General features: G+C 39.7%; 2 protein-coding genes across 3 annotated transcripts; one reads left to right on the top strand and one right to left on the bottom strand.

Moving 5' to 3' along the window:
- Positions 1–324: 324 nt before the first annotated feature.
- On the bottom strand, positions 325–5,547 carry LOC112235399 (RE1-silencing transcription factor). Its single transcript, XM_024403845.2, has 2 exons — positions 5,144–5,547; positions 325–3,989 (listed from the first exon to the last, which is right to left on the bottom strand). The coding sequence occupies exons 1-2, from the start codon at positions 5,172–5,174 to the stop codon at positions 1,717–1,719; spliced, it is 2,304 nt and encodes a 767-aa protein (XP_024259613.1). The 5' UTR covers positions 5,175–5,547; the 3' UTR covers positions 325–1,716.
- A 2,376-nt stretch (positions 5,548–7,923) lies between these two features.
- gsr (glutathione reductase) lies at positions 7,924–17,704 on the top strand. Of its 2 annotated transcripts, XM_024403847.2 has the most exons (14): positions 7,924–8,236; positions 8,776–8,935; positions 10,226–10,252; positions 10,566–10,654; positions 11,715–11,784; positions 11,953–12,100; positions 13,277–13,331; positions 13,462–13,561; positions 13,695–13,781; positions 14,152–14,322; positions 14,638–14,749; positions 15,011–15,142; positions 15,895–16,028; positions 17,043–17,704. In XM_024403847.2, the coding sequence occupies exons 1-14, from the start codon at positions 8,163–8,165 to the stop codon at positions 17,190–17,192; spliced, it is 1,509 nt and encodes a 502-aa protein (XP_024259615.1). In that variant the 5' UTR covers positions 7,924–8,162; the 3' UTR covers positions 17,193–17,704. The 2 variants fall into 2 exon arrangements, with proteins under 2 accessions (XP_024259615.1, XP_024259614.1); XM_024403846.2 differs by lacking the exon at positions 7,924–8,236 and having other exon boundaries at positions 8,678–8,935.
- Positions 17,705–18,177: the final 473 nt, after the last annotated feature.

The raw sequence follows: 18,177 nt of genomic DNA, 5'->3' as shown, positions 1-18,177 counted from the left end.
GTCCAAATCTCTTAGGAGACTTAACCAAGAAGAGTCACAGCTGTAATAGCTGCCAAAGGTGTTTCTAACCTGTATTTACTCAGGGGGGTGAATGCTTATCCAATAAAGTATTATTAGTGTTAGATTTTTTATTAATCTTTAAAAAGAAATGTTAGAATTTTTACTCAACTTTGACAAGAGTATTTTCAGTAGATCGTTGACAAAAAAAGTACAACTAAATTAATTTTAATCCCATTTTGTAAACCAACAAAATGTGAAAAAGGTTCAAGGGGGTGTAGACTTTCTTTAAGCCCTGTACATGTAAATAATACAGCAATGCAAATGTATGAAAAAAGATCTTTATTCAAAATGGCACATTAAGATAATACATAGAGGACAGAAAACACTGACAACATGAGAACAACAACTATAATTGTTATTATGCGAATAACTCCCATTTAAAAGATGAGAGAAATTTCAAAGGAAACCAAAATACATGTACATTTAAAGATCCGCACCACATCTAAACAAGAGCTATATTTGATAAATATATTGTTATGGTCCAACCTAAAACAGCTCAATATTTTCTCTGATACTTTTACAGAAAAAAATACAGAAAAACAGATGATTGAGGGAGCGGTTCAAACACTTCTGGCAATATACAGCAGTAACCATGACAAAAAGTCCAAAGAAAACATGAATTACTTATGAAAAAGGGATAAAGATGGCAGGAACCACCTGGAATGATGGTTAAAAATGTAAAAGTCCAAAAAGGGTTCAATAGAGTAGCACTGAGTTACTTTGCTCCACTAGGAACTTAAAATGTTAATGTCAAGTCAGTCAACCCTAATAAATGCAAAATATAAAACAGGAATGATGAGGTTGGATAATATAACCACACTTTTTTCAGAGCTTCAATACAAAAAGTCAGTGATCAATGGAAAGAGGTTTAGCATGAACATTCTATTCACCATATGGTAACATTTTCAGAATTCTGTAGTAGGCTTGACAACTATTTATATTTTGATGTAAAAACACTGGTATTGGGTGGCAGCTCTAGCTACAATTGCTTTTTCAGAGACAACGGCAGAGAGATGTGCCTGGTCTTTCAATGACAGTTGAAAAAAAAAATCCCTTGCTGTCCTCATGGCTATCATTCTACACACTATTTTTGTGTAGCTATTTATTGAATTAAACAGTGAGTTATCCATTTAAATACTCAAAACAACAAATTAGTAACGTTGCTGACTGCGTTCGCTGGTGTTCTATTCTCCCAATGCAGTCCGGCTAAAAGTAACCAGGAGGTTACATATTATTTTATTCAAAATGCATTCAAAATAATTGACATTGATTTAATTTAAGCAGTTGTTCATCCATCAGAAAAAAAGTACAAGTTCATTAAAATATACAATCATATTTACACATATCTGTGCTATCAATGATACTGCAGCAAAAATGCTAATTGTTTATTATTATTATTATTATTATTTTTAAATATGCCTGCCTGAATGCCCACTTGTTTCTCTCAATGGGGTTCAGTCTTTCATCATCTATGAAGTAACATATTGTATGAAATGTCTAACCATTATTAATCTGAAGCTCATCTAGGGACCCTGGAAATGAGTGCAAGCCAACCCTTAATGGCGCAATGCATCAGACTCGTCTTGATAACTCAATGTTTAGTGTTCTGTTCCCAGCAAATAAATCTATAATTTTCCATAACAATTTGTCATCACCCTAAGGAGAGGCCTTAACGGTACATCCAATCACCTCATACGTATGTCCCATTACTTTGCTCAACTTCATTTTCATTATGTGACATGTTGGACCAATGTCTGAAATCATCTCCATTCCCCCCCTCCCTCTCAGAACCAGAGGCTTGGGATGATTGAGAACCACAACAGGTTGGTTTGGGCCTGGTTGCTTCACCAGCTGGTCTTCTTTCAGTGGAGTTGGGCAGATAATAACCCTGTCACCTGTGGTATCTAACAGGTGGGTGAAAGTCTTTGACCCAGATACCATGTCTCGTCGTCTTCTTTTCTTCCTTCGTTGGTTCAACTCAGGTGCACAACGTTGAAGGCTACTTTCCTCTTCTACTCGTATCCTTTTCAATGAGAGCTTCAGGCAGGAAGAGAGCCTACCAGAAATGTCACGCTTGTTTGCTGAACTTTTCCAGTGTCTGGGGACTGACCCTTTTTCAGTGTTAATTTGGCCAATCCAACTGTCCCGTGTGTTTACTGTTTTTTTGGCCACATTTTGAGGACTTTTTTTCATATTCAAAACTGTTTTCTTGTGAAGCTTTATTGTAACACTGTTATTTTCCCCCTTGGTGCTCAAGGGATTACTTGTTAGTGATTGGGTGTGTCTAGAACATTGAGCACTCTGCATCTGGTGACAGGCTTTTGAGGTCATTTGAGGTGCATGAACAGAGGACAGACCCTCAGGGGCCATGTCAGTGTTTCCTGGCTTTATCTTGTGTTCATGCCCTTTGCACACTGCTGTTGTCTTAGCAGGTGTGAGGATCAAAGAATTCTTGACATTTCCTTGCTCTACCGTTGCAGAGGGTGAATTGTTACCCAAAGCTATGGTCCGAAGAGCCACCGCCAGGAGTTGAGGGCTACTTAGAGAAAATACAGCTGAAATGACTGGGAAACCTTTTGGTACTGGCACGTTATCTACTAATGGATTCTCAGATTGAGTCCAACCAGAGGTGTTTGAGTCAGCCACATGACAAGTCTCATCCTCTTTAGGTTGGTTTGTTGGAGAGGGAATGACCAGGGTGCTACTTCTAGGGTTGCACAATACAAGAGATGACATTGCAGCAGGTGCAACAGAGGGTGATTTGGTGCCATTGACGTTTCCCATCCTGGACACACTCGAGACAGCTGTAAATGAAGTCAAGCGTTCAGATTTTTGCACAGAATCACAGTTCTCTTCCTTCACTTCCTCTTTCTTTATCTCAAATGGCTGATTTACATCTTTCACCATCACCAGCAACTCTTCAGAGTGTTTTTTCAGTTGTATGCCATTTGTGTTGGGGGCAGTTGTTAACTCCTTTTGTTTCTGGTTATTTATTTGTCGGGTTGATATGTTGGCTGTGCAAGTTCTCTTCTTCACTGGCTTTTCTCTAGTTGGAGTGGCGTTGGACATCGATGATTTACACAAAGTGGCATTTTGTGAGGTTGTGGTCCGACAGGCTTTCGCTACAGACCCATTAGATTGTTGTGAGACGAGTCTCAACTTTAGTTCCTTGGTGCCATTGACTGTTTTCACCTCAACAAGTTCAACAAGGCAGCCAGGGGGGATGGTCCCCACTTCAGGGAAAGAGACAGTCAAAGGCCTGTTGTGTTGAATTGGTTCATTTAAAGGTGCCAACAGCTCCACCTCTACTTTGGGCAATATGTTTGCATCCAGTGTCCCATCCATAGGTCTTCCTTCATCCACTCGTCTTCCTTCATCCACTCTGGTTGTGATATTCTTAGTGCGCAAAGGTGCGACCCTTGTATTTAAGATCCCTGATAATGTGGGATCTCTGGGCAGAGCACTGGGGAGAGAGGCCGGTTTGGGAGCTCTGGGCAAAGCAATGGATACTTTCTCAGGAAGCGCATTGTGTATTCGCTTCATATGCATTTCAACATAGTCTTTCTTCACAGCTCTATAATCACAGAACTGACACTTGAAGGGGTGTACTCTGGTGTGCTGTTCTACATGGTGGTTTAATTCAGCCTCGCTGTATGAGACATGGTTACAATAGAAGCAGTAAAATCTCATTACCGCATGCTCCATAATATGGCTGCTGTAATCATCAAAATCTGTGGTCAAAAAGCGACATTTCTCACAAAACCAAACTTTTGAGTTTTTGAATTTGGAATTTACCACACACTCAAAGTCAAACTCATCTGGCCTTCTTGAATCCTGCACAAATGAAATGTGAGTGTTTTGATTTGCAGGACTCCCATTTGATAGGTTGCTCAGACCTGCTACTCCAGGTTGGGATGTCTTCTTCCTTCCTGTGTAGAGAACAGAATAATAAAAATTAGTGTTGATTTAAGCCCCAAAAATACATTATTATTAACAACGACTGTACCCTAAATAGGTGTGCCCAATATTAGACCTATGATTAATTATTTCATTAATTTATAAGACAAGATCTAAGGGCATTCCATAGCGACTGCATTGGAGATAACGCATGGCCCAATGACTTTACCTGCTAGCAGCATGTATTCCGTGTCCAAATAGACAGCCATACTCAGTAGACCGTTCTGATTGGAGAATCTCAGCTTGAATTGCCGAGCAGTGAATAAGAAACTATTCAAACCCGTTTTTAGATGCTACCCCTCCCCAAATCTAAATCGAATATGGATGCCAATTATTTGTTTTTGCACACACCTGTCGGTGGTTCACCTGTCTGTTGTTAGTTAATGAGTCCCGCAAAACGGTCAAGTGCTCTCCCAGACAGGGCCTGCATCTAAAAACTGGATTGAATAGTTTGTTGCTCACTGCTCTGTGTTGCAAACGGCAATTCTCCATTCAAAACCGTCTACCGATTATGGATGTAGCTTCGGGACACACGCTACCAATAGCTAGGCATTGTACCATGAGTTATCTTGAAAGCAATCGTTATGGAATGTCCTTATATTAATGCAATAATTAAAATCAAAGGTTTAATATTGGGCTAGTGCCTATTTTGATTTGGGATCATGCAACCACATGTCAACATTTAGATGACTGGACATGTCAATCCATATAGATAAGCTTTTTTCACTTTGTAAACAACGTAATTGTAAACAAACACTATAGTCTCAAAACATGGTTCATCTTTCTGTGCTACCTAGGCATCGCCTCGCCTCCTATTAGAGAAGAACCCTTGCCGCTGACCTTCTCCAAATCGTTTTGAAGAAGCAAGTAGAAAATCAATGAATCGAGAAATAACTATGAATTTGAGTGGTTACATTTCTCCAGCCCCACCCTCTTTTTACCATGAAATTGGCGTTTTCTCGCGTTGTTGTTGTATGAACTGCCGATTGACCCTTTATCGAATTGAAAATGTTTAATAATCATTTGAATTGTATATCCCATGGCTGTTTTCCACGAGATTAAAACCGACAGAGGATGCTACGTTAGCCTAGCTACATTAGCATGTGACAATTTTGGGTGAACAAACCTTTGTTGACATTTTGACTTTGTGCCGTCATGTTCTGCTACATTTGGGACGCGCTGACTTCCATACGCCAACGTGTGGATTTCAAATGCTTGAAATAATCACAACATTTACAGCAAATACAATTTCAGCAGTTACGATGTTGCGTTTCTCCGTATTTTTCTGCACATTCTTTCAGGTCATGTTGCCAGGTCAAGCTAAAATTTCAGACGAAATGACCACTCAAAACCCGCCCAAAAGACAAGAAAACGAACCCTTTTTTGCACGACAGGAGTTGCCACATGTATACAATAAAACCTTTTTCCATAACGTTATCGACATAACGTTAACGACATGAGAAGCTAAATTCGTTTTTCCTCAAAATAATATTTGTGAGCTATGACATAATGTAATATAGGAATTTGAACATGTTCAAGAGAAAATACAATTTGCCCTTATTAAATTCGCCAGATAATTTTCCATCAATGGATGTCGACTTAACTCGTTTGACTGCTATTATTAAGCAATAAGGCACAAAGGGGTATGTACCATGGCTAAGGGCTGTGCTTATTCATGACACAACACGGAGTGCCTCAATACATTTGTTAGCAGTGGTATGTATATTGTCCATATACCACAACCCCCCTGAGTGCCTTATTGCTATTATAAACTGGTTACCTGCATAATTAGAACAGTAAAACAAAAACAAATTGTCATACCCATGGTATATGGTCTGATATACAACGGTTTTCAGCCAATCAGCATTCAGGGCTCGAACTAGAAAAACAGAACTAGACAATAATTTGTGCCAGGTGTGATATCCCTCGTAAATAGCCCTCCCAAATAATGTTCCTATCAACTCAGTAAAGTCAGCAGGCTAGTCTTTAAAAAATGTTTTTATTGGTATATAACTGTTATGAAAGTTGTATTGTCAATTTTGTGTTGTATTTAAACTTATACATGACAACGCAACAAAATGTCCTCATGGGGACAATAAAGTCAGTAAGTATGAACCACCCAGTTTATAATTGTAAATAAATCCCCTTTGTGCATGTGTTTAACTACAGAAAAATCTGACAGGAGAGTTTGAGTGATGAAAGCTGGACAGAGGATCTCAAAATCCCTGAGCAAGAAATACTTGGATGAAGATTTTTTTTAAACTAATGTTAGGCTATTTTCTATCAATTGTGCTATTATGTACCTGATATTAAGTCTACAAACCGTTATAAATGGCCAATTTGCAAGATTGACTTGTCATTGCAATAGGCATAGGCTACAGACTAAAATCTGGGTTTATGATTGTAATTCAACTTTGCCATGGTTTGCTTAGATAAAGACAGTTAGCTTATATCCCATGATAGGCATACATCTCATTTCAGATAGTCTACAGTAGCCTAGACAAGATGTAAACTGAACGATTTAGCAGCTTGCTAAATTACCACAGACAAATTTATTCAACAATGAATAGCGAGGCGATTTCGAGGTTAGTGTTTGTGTTTCCCAATAGCCTACTGGAATAGGCTACTGGGTTCATCATTTAAATAATTTAATTAAATCATTAGTATATATATATATATACACACACGCATATATATATATATATATATATATATATATATATATATATATATATATATACACACACACACATATATATATATACACACACACACATATATATATATACACACACACACATATATATATATACACATATATATATATACACATATATATATATACACATACACATATATATACACACACACATATATATACACACATACACATATATATACACACACACACATATATATACACACACACACATATATACACACACACACATATATACACACACACACATATATACACACACACACATATATATATATATATATATACACACACACATATATATACACACACACACACACACTGAATATGCTCAACAACAGACCGTTTTTATTTTTTCGATTTTTCTATCAAATGGTGGCCAACAGAGACAAATGTATTATTATCCACATTTAATGTCAGTTTCATTGAGGACGTTTCCCTATAAAGAGAACCACGTGAGGGTGTTCCATAACTTCCATTTCAAATTTCCAATCGGGCAGCCCCCGAGACCCAAGAATTGAGCATGCATAAATCACTTAGCTTGATGCCGTTTTCTTTAAAGTCAACATTAGAATGTAGTTTAAACCACTTTAAACCACCACTGCGCTCAAACTCGTTTTCCAGTGCATTGTCTTCATTATTTATTGATGTGCACCAGTTCTAGCTTAATTGATGTTTTACGGGAAAAGGGTTGGAAATAGTTGTCTCCATATTGACAATCTAAATAGCCACCTATAAATGGTAAAAAGTTGCCACAACGTGCGCGTGCTGCTCCCTCTACATGACTCCGCCAATAACAGTAGTGCTCTCTCAACACACACACCACTCACTCCACAATAGCCTACTTCCCTCCCCCTGACAGTCAGCAGCAGGTCACAGTGAAATATATATGTTTTAATAGAACTGCCATGGCGGCCACGGTGTAAATTAGAAATAGTTCAAAAACCCGCAACCAATACATTTTCACCCGCGAAATCGTTTTCTAAATAGCCTAACTAGCAAGAAAAGTACATACATGGCAACACTGTTTCAGGTTGAAGAAAGCTCTGAAGGCCTACGGAGGAAATGCGTGCGGGTCGAAAGAGATTTTGATTGGCTCCGATGGTCACGCGTGATCAACTCGAGTTAACCCCTAGCGTGATTGACATATAAATCCTATATTTTCGTCGTTTATCCAGCTGAAATATCACTACCGCTATCATCCAAAAACGGCATTCCATAGCTAATTTGAGAATAATTAGTGAAACATTACGCATATCTTTCTATAGCCTATAAGGTTTCGAGCTTTTATTTTGAAAAGTCCTTTCTATCGGCTCAGGAAGTAGCTTTATTTTGTAAGCAGCATGTTGTATACACTTTGTTTCCATCCATTAAATGTGTTAAAGACGCGTTATGTTAATATGAAATAAACTACAGACCGTGAAACATGCAGTGGGTCAAAATATGCAGACAGTCGCTTTCAAGCACTGTGAACACGACTTTGACAGTGGCACTGTCTAGGTGAGTCTCTTTTTCTCGAAGTCAACTTGAATTGTTTTTCTATGAATCATTGAATAGTTGACTAATACATTTTCAGCCATCTTCGTGCATGATAAAAAAGAAAATTAAGTTATCCCCCATGTGGTGGCTTTAGCTATTCATATAAGATAGCCTTTAGGGCGATGACACTGCTGATATTATATAGGTATTATCCTTCCATTAAAAAGGGTAGACTAGGCCTTTATTTTGATATTCATTTACCATTCATTCATTCTGTCAGTGCTCCTCATATCACATATTGTAAGATTAGCCTATCATTGTAGGCTAATAGACTGCACATCACCATGACTATGTTAAAATAGTTTCTGGGATTTACAGACCATTGTTGCAATTCACAATGACTAAGCACTAGCTTTCACTTCGGGGATTGACCCTCCCATTCGCCCAAACAACTGCGTCCGGTGGTGTGCGGGCTTCCTGGTTATGGCAATAATAATACCGTTTGCCCGGATGCAAGTTCTTCTTTTCTCACTCCGGCGATTGCTTCCACCCTCCTACAGACACAAACTTATCCGTCGGAGTATGGCCTCAGATGCAACAACCCGGTTCGATTTTCTAGTGATTGGAGGTGGATCTGGGGGTCTAGCCGGTGCTCGCAGGGCAGCGGAGCTCGGGGCCACTGCCGCGGTGGTCGAGAGTCACAAACTCGGAGGTACCTGTGTGAGTAAAAAGTTATCCTGGTTATAGCCACTGTACTTATATAAATAGTTCAAAAAGCAACTCTGAAATGACATCGCATAGGCCTAATTTCCACTGTTCAATCTCTGATATTCTGTAAAGTTGTCACGTGTAGTTAACGGATTCATTGCGAAGCCTCGAGACCATACTCTTTTTGTGGGATGTTTTTGTGCACAATGTTGTGGTTTGTTAGAGTTAAAAGCAATGGGCACCAATCCAGCGCACGAGCATTCTACTGGTACATAATAATTTTGTTTAACAGTACTAGAGTTATGGCCACAGGTGTTCATCACCCCCTTCTCCACTTTTCAGTCTATGGAAGATAAGCTATTAAAGTTACCATGTCTGACATCCGCAAAGCCTGGTCTACCTTATATAGCTGTAATGAATTGTACAATCTTTTGAGCTAAAGTGTATAATGCAGGGATGGGGAACTTTGATGATGGTGGGGGCCACAAGGAAAACATTTTAGTAGCTCCTCTGTGACAGCAAAGAGAAACCTTTCATTTCAAGTTCATTTCCTGCAATTCTACACATTTTACCATGGGGCGGAGAGAATATTTCGCAATTTTAAACAAATTTCATACTATTCTACTCATTTTGCCATGGGGTGGAGAGAAAAAAAGAGCAGTTTTACAGCTAATTTCCTGCAATTCTAGACATTTTGCCATGTGTATGAATATGAGAACTGACGATCAGTAGGCCCCAGTAGTTTGACCATGCTTACTACAAGTTTAGATAGCTTGACTAATTTACCAATCTAAAAAATGTTAGCTGACATGGGCTAATTAAGTAACTGCTGATGCACAACCAAATGTCAAAATGTAATCTTGTGTATTCTAACTCTCGACAGTAGGTAGAGATGCTGACTGAGTCCCTTCCCCCAAAAGCATGTATATAAAAATTTAAAAAATCCTACAAAAGCTGCCAGTTGCCCATCCCTGGTCAAAAGTATTGCTCTCCCACACAACATACCAGAATTTCAACAATCTGAGTTGGTGCAATGTAATTTCAGAGCTGTGGCCAGTATTCTTGCAAAATGCAAGACGATTATTCGGCTCCCCATTGCTTTGTGTCTCAACATCAATCACACACACCCATGTTTCTTGGGTAGGAGCATGGATGGTTCCTTTTCATACATTGCTATTATATTTCAATTACTAGATATTTAATGATGCAATGCAGTTAACTAATTCCTTGAAGGACTTGACACTTCCTGTGTTCGCTTGTTTTTTAGTCATGCTCATGTTTGTCACCTTTTTTCTTCTTTAGGTCAATGTCGGCTGTGTCCCTAAGAAGGTATTGTTTTATAGTCAGCCTCCCTGGTGGAATGGGGGGGGGTGGAGGTGGAGGTGGGGGGGTGGAGGTGGGGGGGGTGGAGGTGGGGGGGGGTGGAGGTGGAGGGGGGGGTGGAGGTGGGGGTGGAGGTGGGGGGGCGGCATGTGTAAGTAGCCTAGGCACTGTTAGTAGAGTAAGTTTTGTGCTGTGTGTGTGGAATATTGAATACACATTTATTAAACACACACACTATTTATATGTCTTTGTAGGGTACAGTAATAGAAAGGGCCAGAAGAATGTGATCCCGCAATTAAGTGTTTGTTTTTGGTCTCAGGTTATGTGGAATGCTGCAGTTCATGCAGAATATCTCCACGATCACTCTGACTATGGTTTTGATGGCGGACACGTTCACTTCAGCTGGGAGTAAGTATCTGACTTGAGGTCGCCACAGTTGATGGACTTGTTCTGACATCAGCCTGTCCTCTCACACCTTAAATTACTGCATCCTGTCAACTTAGTTGGAGCCCTCACACACCATTTCTAGTTTTTTTCCCGCATTGACGTGTTAATGTGATATTCTTGCACAAGGCAAGCCTTTTCTTTGGTTCCTCATTCTTTCATGTGGGGGTGTTTGTGTGTGTTCATGGGTGTGCGTGTGAAAGGGTACCACACATTTCTATTGATGTGAAATGGCAAATTCATGATGAGACATTGCAGATTTTTCATGAACTGACCTGTAAGATAACAGTCAGAGGCTTTGTTAAGATGTTGTTATTTGAACTATCTGCAAGTCATGCTCCTTTTGTTCCCCATCCCGTTCTCAGTTTACATAGCAGTCTGTTGCCCAACCTTAGCTTTCCTTTGCGTTAATCTATTTGGCAACTAACTCAACACAGATTGTGTTACCCAGGTGACTAGGTGTGATAGGGTAGACTAAGGAAGTGGCCACAACCAGTTAAAACTGATATCATTTAATTTGTCATGTGCAACATAACATGCAGTTTTTTAATTATTATTATGCCATCAAGCTTTTCTGTGAGTGCACCAACTTCACATTTTGACATTATGTGCAACATTGGAACATATTTAGAAATGTGTGTTTATAAAATGAATTAATGAATTATATATTTTTATTTAACTAGTCAAGTCCGTTAAGAACAAATTCTTATTTACAATGATGGCCAAACCCTAACCCGGACGACGCTGGGCCAATTGTCCCTATGGGACTCCCAATCACGCCCGGTTGTGATACAGCCTGGAATCGAACCAGGTTCTGTAGTGACACCTCTAGCACTGAGATGCAGTGCCTTAGACCGCTGCGCCACTCGGGAACACATCAGTAATCATTGGTGATAATAATGTCATCCATTAATATCAGTTTTGACTGGGGTAATTGATAATAATCGCTGCGCCACTCTGGAGCCCAAATTAAGAGGAAAATGTCTCCAGTTCTGTAATCAGTCCTTTTTTCTTTTGTGTGCAGAACTATTAAGACCAAAAGAGATGCATATGTTAGTCGGCTTAATAACATCTATCGCAACAATCTTGACAAGGTAAGCTTAAACCAGTTCACTGACTGGAGTGTATATTTTGCATTCCCTCATCATCCATAAAACAGGTTTTACATAGACATGCACCATAATAGCCTATATTTATGACAATTGTGTTTTTGTTCACATATTTGCACCTGGAACGGAATGGTAACTGGTCGTCTCCCATAGGCTAAAATTGAAACGATTCAGGGTCACGCCAGGTTCATTGACGGCCCTGACCCCACTGTTGAGGTGAATGGGAAGAAGTACACCGCGCCTCATATCCTCATTGCCACAGGAGGGTTCCCTTCTGTCTTGAGTGACAGTGATGTGCCAGGTAAGACTACACAATTCAATTGTATTTGTCACGTACACAGTTTACAGCAGGTATAAAAGGTGCAGCGAAATGCCTTGTGTGCTCGCTCCCTCAACATTGCGGTATGACCTAGGGTGCATATTTAAATGAACAACAACCTAATAAAGTTATTTGTGAAAAGCAACAACCCTTTTGCCATTCTTTATCTAGCATGTAATTTGTGTCTGTTTAAGCTTCAGAAAGGGTTAATGAAGTCTTCGTTAGGTTTGAAAAGTTATGTTTAGTTTAGATGCACTATGCAGAAATCTCTGCCATTTCCTGATTGCTAAAAAATTTGAATAGTTCGCCAAATTTCAGTTTGTGACAAAACAAGCAAGCGTAATGTAGAGAATCCTTTTACCATCTAAACCACTGTGAAATATATTTTCCATAACCCTAAATATTGTATTTTCAGCTGTTTGAAGCTGGTAAAAGACGCTAAAATGAAACTTAAGAATGGGAAGCACTGAAAAGATCTACCGCTTTGTAGACTTGCTTTCAATGAGAATTACATATCTATAACTTAGATTTCTATGTGAATTTGGTCGGGTCCCCCAAGAAGTTACATATTGTAGCTTTAAAGTATAACTGATCTTTCAATTAAGGTATTGCAGCCTACTATGTAAAATTGCTATACCTAAACGTTTGCTATATGCTCATTGTTGCTGTTCAAATTGTAAACATGAATCATTCTTTTTATTTTATCAAATTATTTTCACAGAATTTTTATTTATCATGAAGAAATTGTGCTTTTCAGATATAAAATGAAATAATAAGCTTGGTTAAAGCTAGAATCCTTATTTGCTGCATCCATTTTTGGACTTATAAATTAATGATATATATACCCATTCATTCTTGAAGAATATAACTTATAAATGCCTCATGAGCTTAGTTTAACTGTCGTACCGGTCACAACCCAAAATATAAGCTTGTTTTACTACAATGTTTGTAAACAAAGTAAATGTCAACAAACACTGTATAGCCTCAAAACATGGTTAAAATGATAGTTATGACACTAAGGACAGTCAGCCCTTGCAAACAGTTCTGTCTATGATTTGAAAGTGTGTACATTTCTCCAGGCCCAACCCTTAGCTTTTTAGTGAAACGGGTGGAGAGATCCTTTAAGGATTCTAGATTTAACTTTTCATATAATTCCAGGGGCAAGTCTTGGCATCACCAGTGATGGCTTTTTTGAACTTGAAAGCCTTCCTAAGTAAGTTTAATGTTGTTAAAGACAATCATTTCCATCAGATATATTGATATCTTGGCTTGGCTGTTTGACAGATTGTGTTGTGTGCAGTGTAAGTTTGTGTTTCATCCTTTTAAATGTTTCCTCCCAACAGGCGCAGCGTCATAGTGGGAGCTGGATATATTGCTGTGGAAATGGCTGGCATCCTTTCCACACTGGGGTCCAAAACATCCATCATATGTCGTCAGACAGGGGTAAGAACCAATCCAGGCAGACATTGGCCCATATATCATCCCACAAACACGAGTGACAGTTTTTAGAGGTGTGGCATGTACAGGAGGTGGCCACAAGAGGGCATGTCTAATCCTTTTTACCTTTCCCCTACAGGTGTTGAGAAACTTCGACACCTTGATAAGCTCAAATTGCACCAAAGAATTGCAGAACTCTGGCATAGAGTTGTGGAAAAATACTCAGGTAAAAGCATTTCTTTAATGATGATAGTCTATAACTACTATTTTTCTTGTTTTGAGTAACATTATGATTATAATGCATCCAACCATTTTGACCATTAACATTTCTATGATTATAATGCATCCAACATTTTGTCAATGAATGTATGTATAACATGCACATTGTCCTTCCACTGTTATCCCAAAGTGGTCATTATTGTTTCGGTGAGATCAACTAGGTTATAGGCAGACTACGCAGAATTACTAGCTACCTTACATCCCAAATAACTACTCATTATGTGATCCTCAAGATCAAGTGATTCTGCACCTTGCCTTGCTCAAATTGATCCCCTGAAACATGCTGATAGTCTGCTATAACCTGTGTCTGCTGTCAGGTGAAGTTGGTGAGTAAGACAGGCAATGGCCTGTTGGAGGTCACACTGGTCACCAAAGACCCAGAGAAGAAGAACGAGGAGGAGAAAATCGGCACTATCCAGGAGGTAGACTGTCTGCTATGGGCCATCGGCCGAGAGCCCAACACCGCCGGCCTCAACCTCAGCCAGATGGTGAGGATCACTCCTCAGACTGTTTACAAAGGTCTCTAGAAAAAAATGTGGAGATGTTGCTAAAACCTTTTTATAGTTTCAGTACGTGGCAAGGGATTCAGAAACGAGTTTGGAATGCTGTACACTGCAATTCCATTGTCTGCATTGCTCACTGTTTTCTCAGATGTTGCAAAAAGAGAAATGTAATGTTTTTAAAGCAGCTAGAGCTACATGTATGAGTGTTGTGAATAATAGTCCCAAAGATTTCAATATAAAGTACAAACCCTGTGTATGGGATGTGGTGGCTTACTGAAGGTTGGATGTCTTATTTGACAGGGTGTGGATATTGATGAGAGAGGCTTCATCGTTGTAGATGAGTTCCAGAACACCACTCGCCAAGGGATCTATGCTGTAGGAGATGTGTGCGGGAAGGCCCTCCTTACTCCTGGTAGGCTGTTAATACACCTCGGGGGTATGGCAGACAAAAGTGGCCATTTTGAACCATACTTGTGTCTAGTTACAGACATAACTTCAACTGTATACAGCTTGCAATTCACCTAAGAATCATGTTGAATGTGAATAGATTGTCTGTAATGGATAAGGAAGAAGATAACTATAGATATAATCTCACAGTGTACCGTTGATAGTTCAGACACATTTTTGCATTGCAAATCTCAAGTGGGACATTTTTTCTGTTGGGTGTGGGCAGTCGCCATTGCAGCGGGCAGAAAGCTGGCACACAGACTGTTTGACGGCAAGGAGGATGCCAAGGTCGACTTCTCCAACATTCCCACTGTAGTTTTCAGTCACCCACCCATCGGCACGGTGGGCCTCACGGAAGGTTAGTGCGCTCTTAGCAAAGAAGTCCTCAGGTGGATGGTTCCCCTTATTGTAAATGTTCTCTGCTGAAGTGGGATGAGTTAGAGTGTTTCTCTGTCAGTCTGTTGGATAAATAACCAGCCTGGGCCCGGTTTCCCTATAGCAATGGAATTTAGGCTTACAAGTGTTTTAACAATGCATCTTTCCTGCAACGGACTGCATTATAACATGCATTTCCCAAAAACCATGCAAAGAGAATGTTTACTAAGTGCATCGTTGAGGCATAGTGTGGATACTGATAGGATTGAAAGAAAGGCAGCGCTGCTCTCGGATCGGCTTTCTCCATTGGAATCTTACCTTAACATTAGAATTATTCCACAATACTGATGACGGATCAGCTCCGAGAAAGATGTTATCGCCTATGGCTGCAAATATTATTCTAATGCTTACCCTAAAATAATGCACTATATCAAGACATCATTGCGCACATGTTACACATCATAAACTATATTGAGGCAAAAATTAAATAAATAACCAGCGTATTCAAGTGCAACTTTAACGATAGTTTTGGGGAAACAGCTTGGAGAGTTAACGATGCTCCTACGAAGGTTCATATTATGAACGTAGCCTTAAGATGCTTTTGGAAAACCGGGCCCTTGTCAAAAGTAGCAAACTTTCTAGGGAATAGGGTGCCAATTGGAACGCAGACTTGTGTTTGTGTTTTTCATTAGTAGAAAAGCTGATGGTCTTACATTTGGTCTCCTTGTGTTACAGAGGAGGCGATTAAAAACAGGGGGAAGGAGAATGTGAAGTCTTACAAGACCTCCTTCACTCCCATGTATCACGCCATCACCACCAGGAAGACTCAGTGCATCATGAAGCTGGTGTGTGTGGGCAAGGAGGAGAAGGTGAGAGGCCCCGTAAACCTGGTCCTGGAGACTACGGCAGGTAGCCTAGTGGTTAGAGCGTTGGGCCAGTAACCGAAGGGTTGCTGGATCGAATCCTGAGCTGACAAGGTAAAAATCTGTTCTGCCCCTGAGCAAGACGGCTAACTTTCTGTTCCTCGGGCGCCGAAGACGTGGATGTTGATTATGGCAGCCCCCTGCACCTCTCTGATTGGGTTGAATGCGGAAGACACATTTCAGTTGACTAGGTATCCCCCTTTCCCTCAAATGAAATGTGTCTTCCTAGTCAGTTGTACAACTGAATGCATTCAACTGAAATGTGTCTTCATTAAAATAATCCAATGTTCGATCTTGTAAACAAGGCTGCATGTTATTTCTCTCAATGGGACTCTGTGCAGACAATTGCAATGTCCGCTTTAGGTGAAAAGCCGGGAACCATTGTGGATTTGACAGCTCTTACGCAGTTCCACCTCCAAAACCGTCAAAACATCAGCTGTGCGTTTTTTTGCCTAAAGCGGATCTGATTTGAATCTGGCCCTTGATCAACTAATGAAGCCCTTGATTTGATGAAGTAGGTGTGTTCATAGATTGGTTTGAATAAATCTTTGTTCATTTGGCACCAAACGGAACAGACTGAAACGGGGAGGGACTTTTTTGTAAAATTGTCAATTTTTTTGTCAATTTTTGTATTTATTTTACCTTTATTTCACTAGGCAAGTCAGTTAAGAACAAATTCTTAATTACAATGATGGCCTACACCGTCCAAACCCGAACGATGCTGGGCCAGTTGTGTGCCGCCCTATGGGACTCGATCCAATAGGAAACTATAATTGTATTTTTCCGTTGCGATACATTTTGAATTCTACATTGCATGCCCTAATGAACACAACCCGGGATTGAAGAACACTACCCTAGACCCCTCAATATTGAGCTCATTGAGCAAACCATTCATGGCAGCATGTTTAGCCTGCCTCAATCTAACAAAAATTACCTATCTTTCTCTCCCCCCCCCCCAAGGTGGTGGGCCTTCATATGCAGGGCATTGGCTGTGATGAGATGTTGCAAGGCTTCGCAGTAGCCATCAAGATGGGGGCAACTAAAGCAGACTTTGACAAGACTATTGCCATTCACCCCACATCGTCCGAGGAGTTTGTTACGATGCGTTAACAATGCAAACATCTAGACGATCCTTAATTTCCTATACAGCACCAGCGAGAATCACTATACCAGGAAACAAGTGGCTCAACCGTCTTCTTTTGCAAGGGCTTGACAACGCAATGTTCAATAACAGCTCTCTACTTCCATTTTCTTTCATTTAAGTATCCTCTTTTGTGCACCTCGTATGAATATTTTTGAAAATACCTAGATGGATCAAGACAATGAAGTTACTGCTTTCTTCATCTGTACTGTTGGTGTTTAAGCATTGCTTATCAATTTATTAAACATGCAAGATTTTTCTCATGACTGTGAAATGGAAGTGGGGGATCTTCTACAGGCATTGTTGTCAAGTCATTGCGTTGGGAGTAAGGATAACTCTCCTAGTGTATGTGAAACCCTGATTGTCAGTCATTGTTTTAGAACGCTGCAAACACTGCCCCCAATTACCACCACTACTAGGTCGCAATTTCACTACTACTGTATTGTAATACACATTGAATAAACCTGCAGTTTTTTCTTAAGTATTGTATCATGTTTTATTTTCGACTTCTTTGACACCTTTTTAATGACAATTTTTAGCACTAGTTTCTGCTTGCAATTTATTTTGGAACTTGGTACGCTTTCCATGTTGAATTAACTATCTTTAACCAATGTATGCCTTTATGGTAGATGCAGGGCCTAAAATGTACTCTTTGGTCCACCAGCCACTGTGGCAGGTAGTTTTTTTTTAAAATTACCATAGAAGATATTTGTTTCCTGCTAGAATTGCACCCAACAAAACACAAAAACGGATGAGCATTTTTGTAATGTTTCTAAAACAAATGTATTACTAATAAGTAATTTTTATTTTTAACCAAATTATTAGCAGACAAATGTTCACCTGCCCCTTTAAGTGCGGAGGTTACCGTGGTAACGGGTTTTGATTCATGTTTGTGCCTGTGAGATTGAGTCTGAGTAGATCTGGCATGTCTATCATAATATATTAGAGACTGTA

The sequence above is a fragment of the Oncorhynchus tshawytscha genome, linkage group LG21 (genome assembly GCF_018296145.1).
Source record: "Oncorhynchus tshawytscha isolate Ot180627B linkage group LG21, Otsh_v2.0, whole genome shotgun sequence".
In the NCBI taxonomy this organism is placed as follows: Eukaryota; Metazoa; Chordata; class Actinopteri; order Salmoniformes; family Salmonidae; genus Oncorhynchus; species Oncorhynchus tshawytscha.
Note: the sequence above shows the minus strand (reverse complement) of the source record. Positions and strands in the feature narration are given on the sequence as shown.

Coding starts and splice junctions, on each gene's coding strand:
- LOC112235399 (XM_024403845.2), bottom strand. CDS start 5,174: ATGACGGCACAAAGTCAAAATGTCAACAAAG. Junction 3,990..5,143: donor AAGTCAAAATGTCAACAAAG/GTTTGTTCACCC, acceptor TTCTCTACACAG/GAAGGAAGAAGACATCCCAA.
- gsr (XM_024403846.2), top strand. CDS start 8,699: ATGGCAATAATAATACCGTTTGCCCGGATGCAAGTTCTTCTTTTCTCA. Junction 13,782..14,151: donor AGTTGTGGAAAAATACTCAG/GTAAAAGCATTT, acceptor GTCTGCTGTCAG/GTGAAGTTGGTGAGTAAGAC. Junction 14,750..15,010: donor GAAGGCCCTCCTTACTCCTG/GTAGGCTGTTAA, acceptor GGGTGTGGGCAG/TCGCCATTGCAGCGGGCAGA.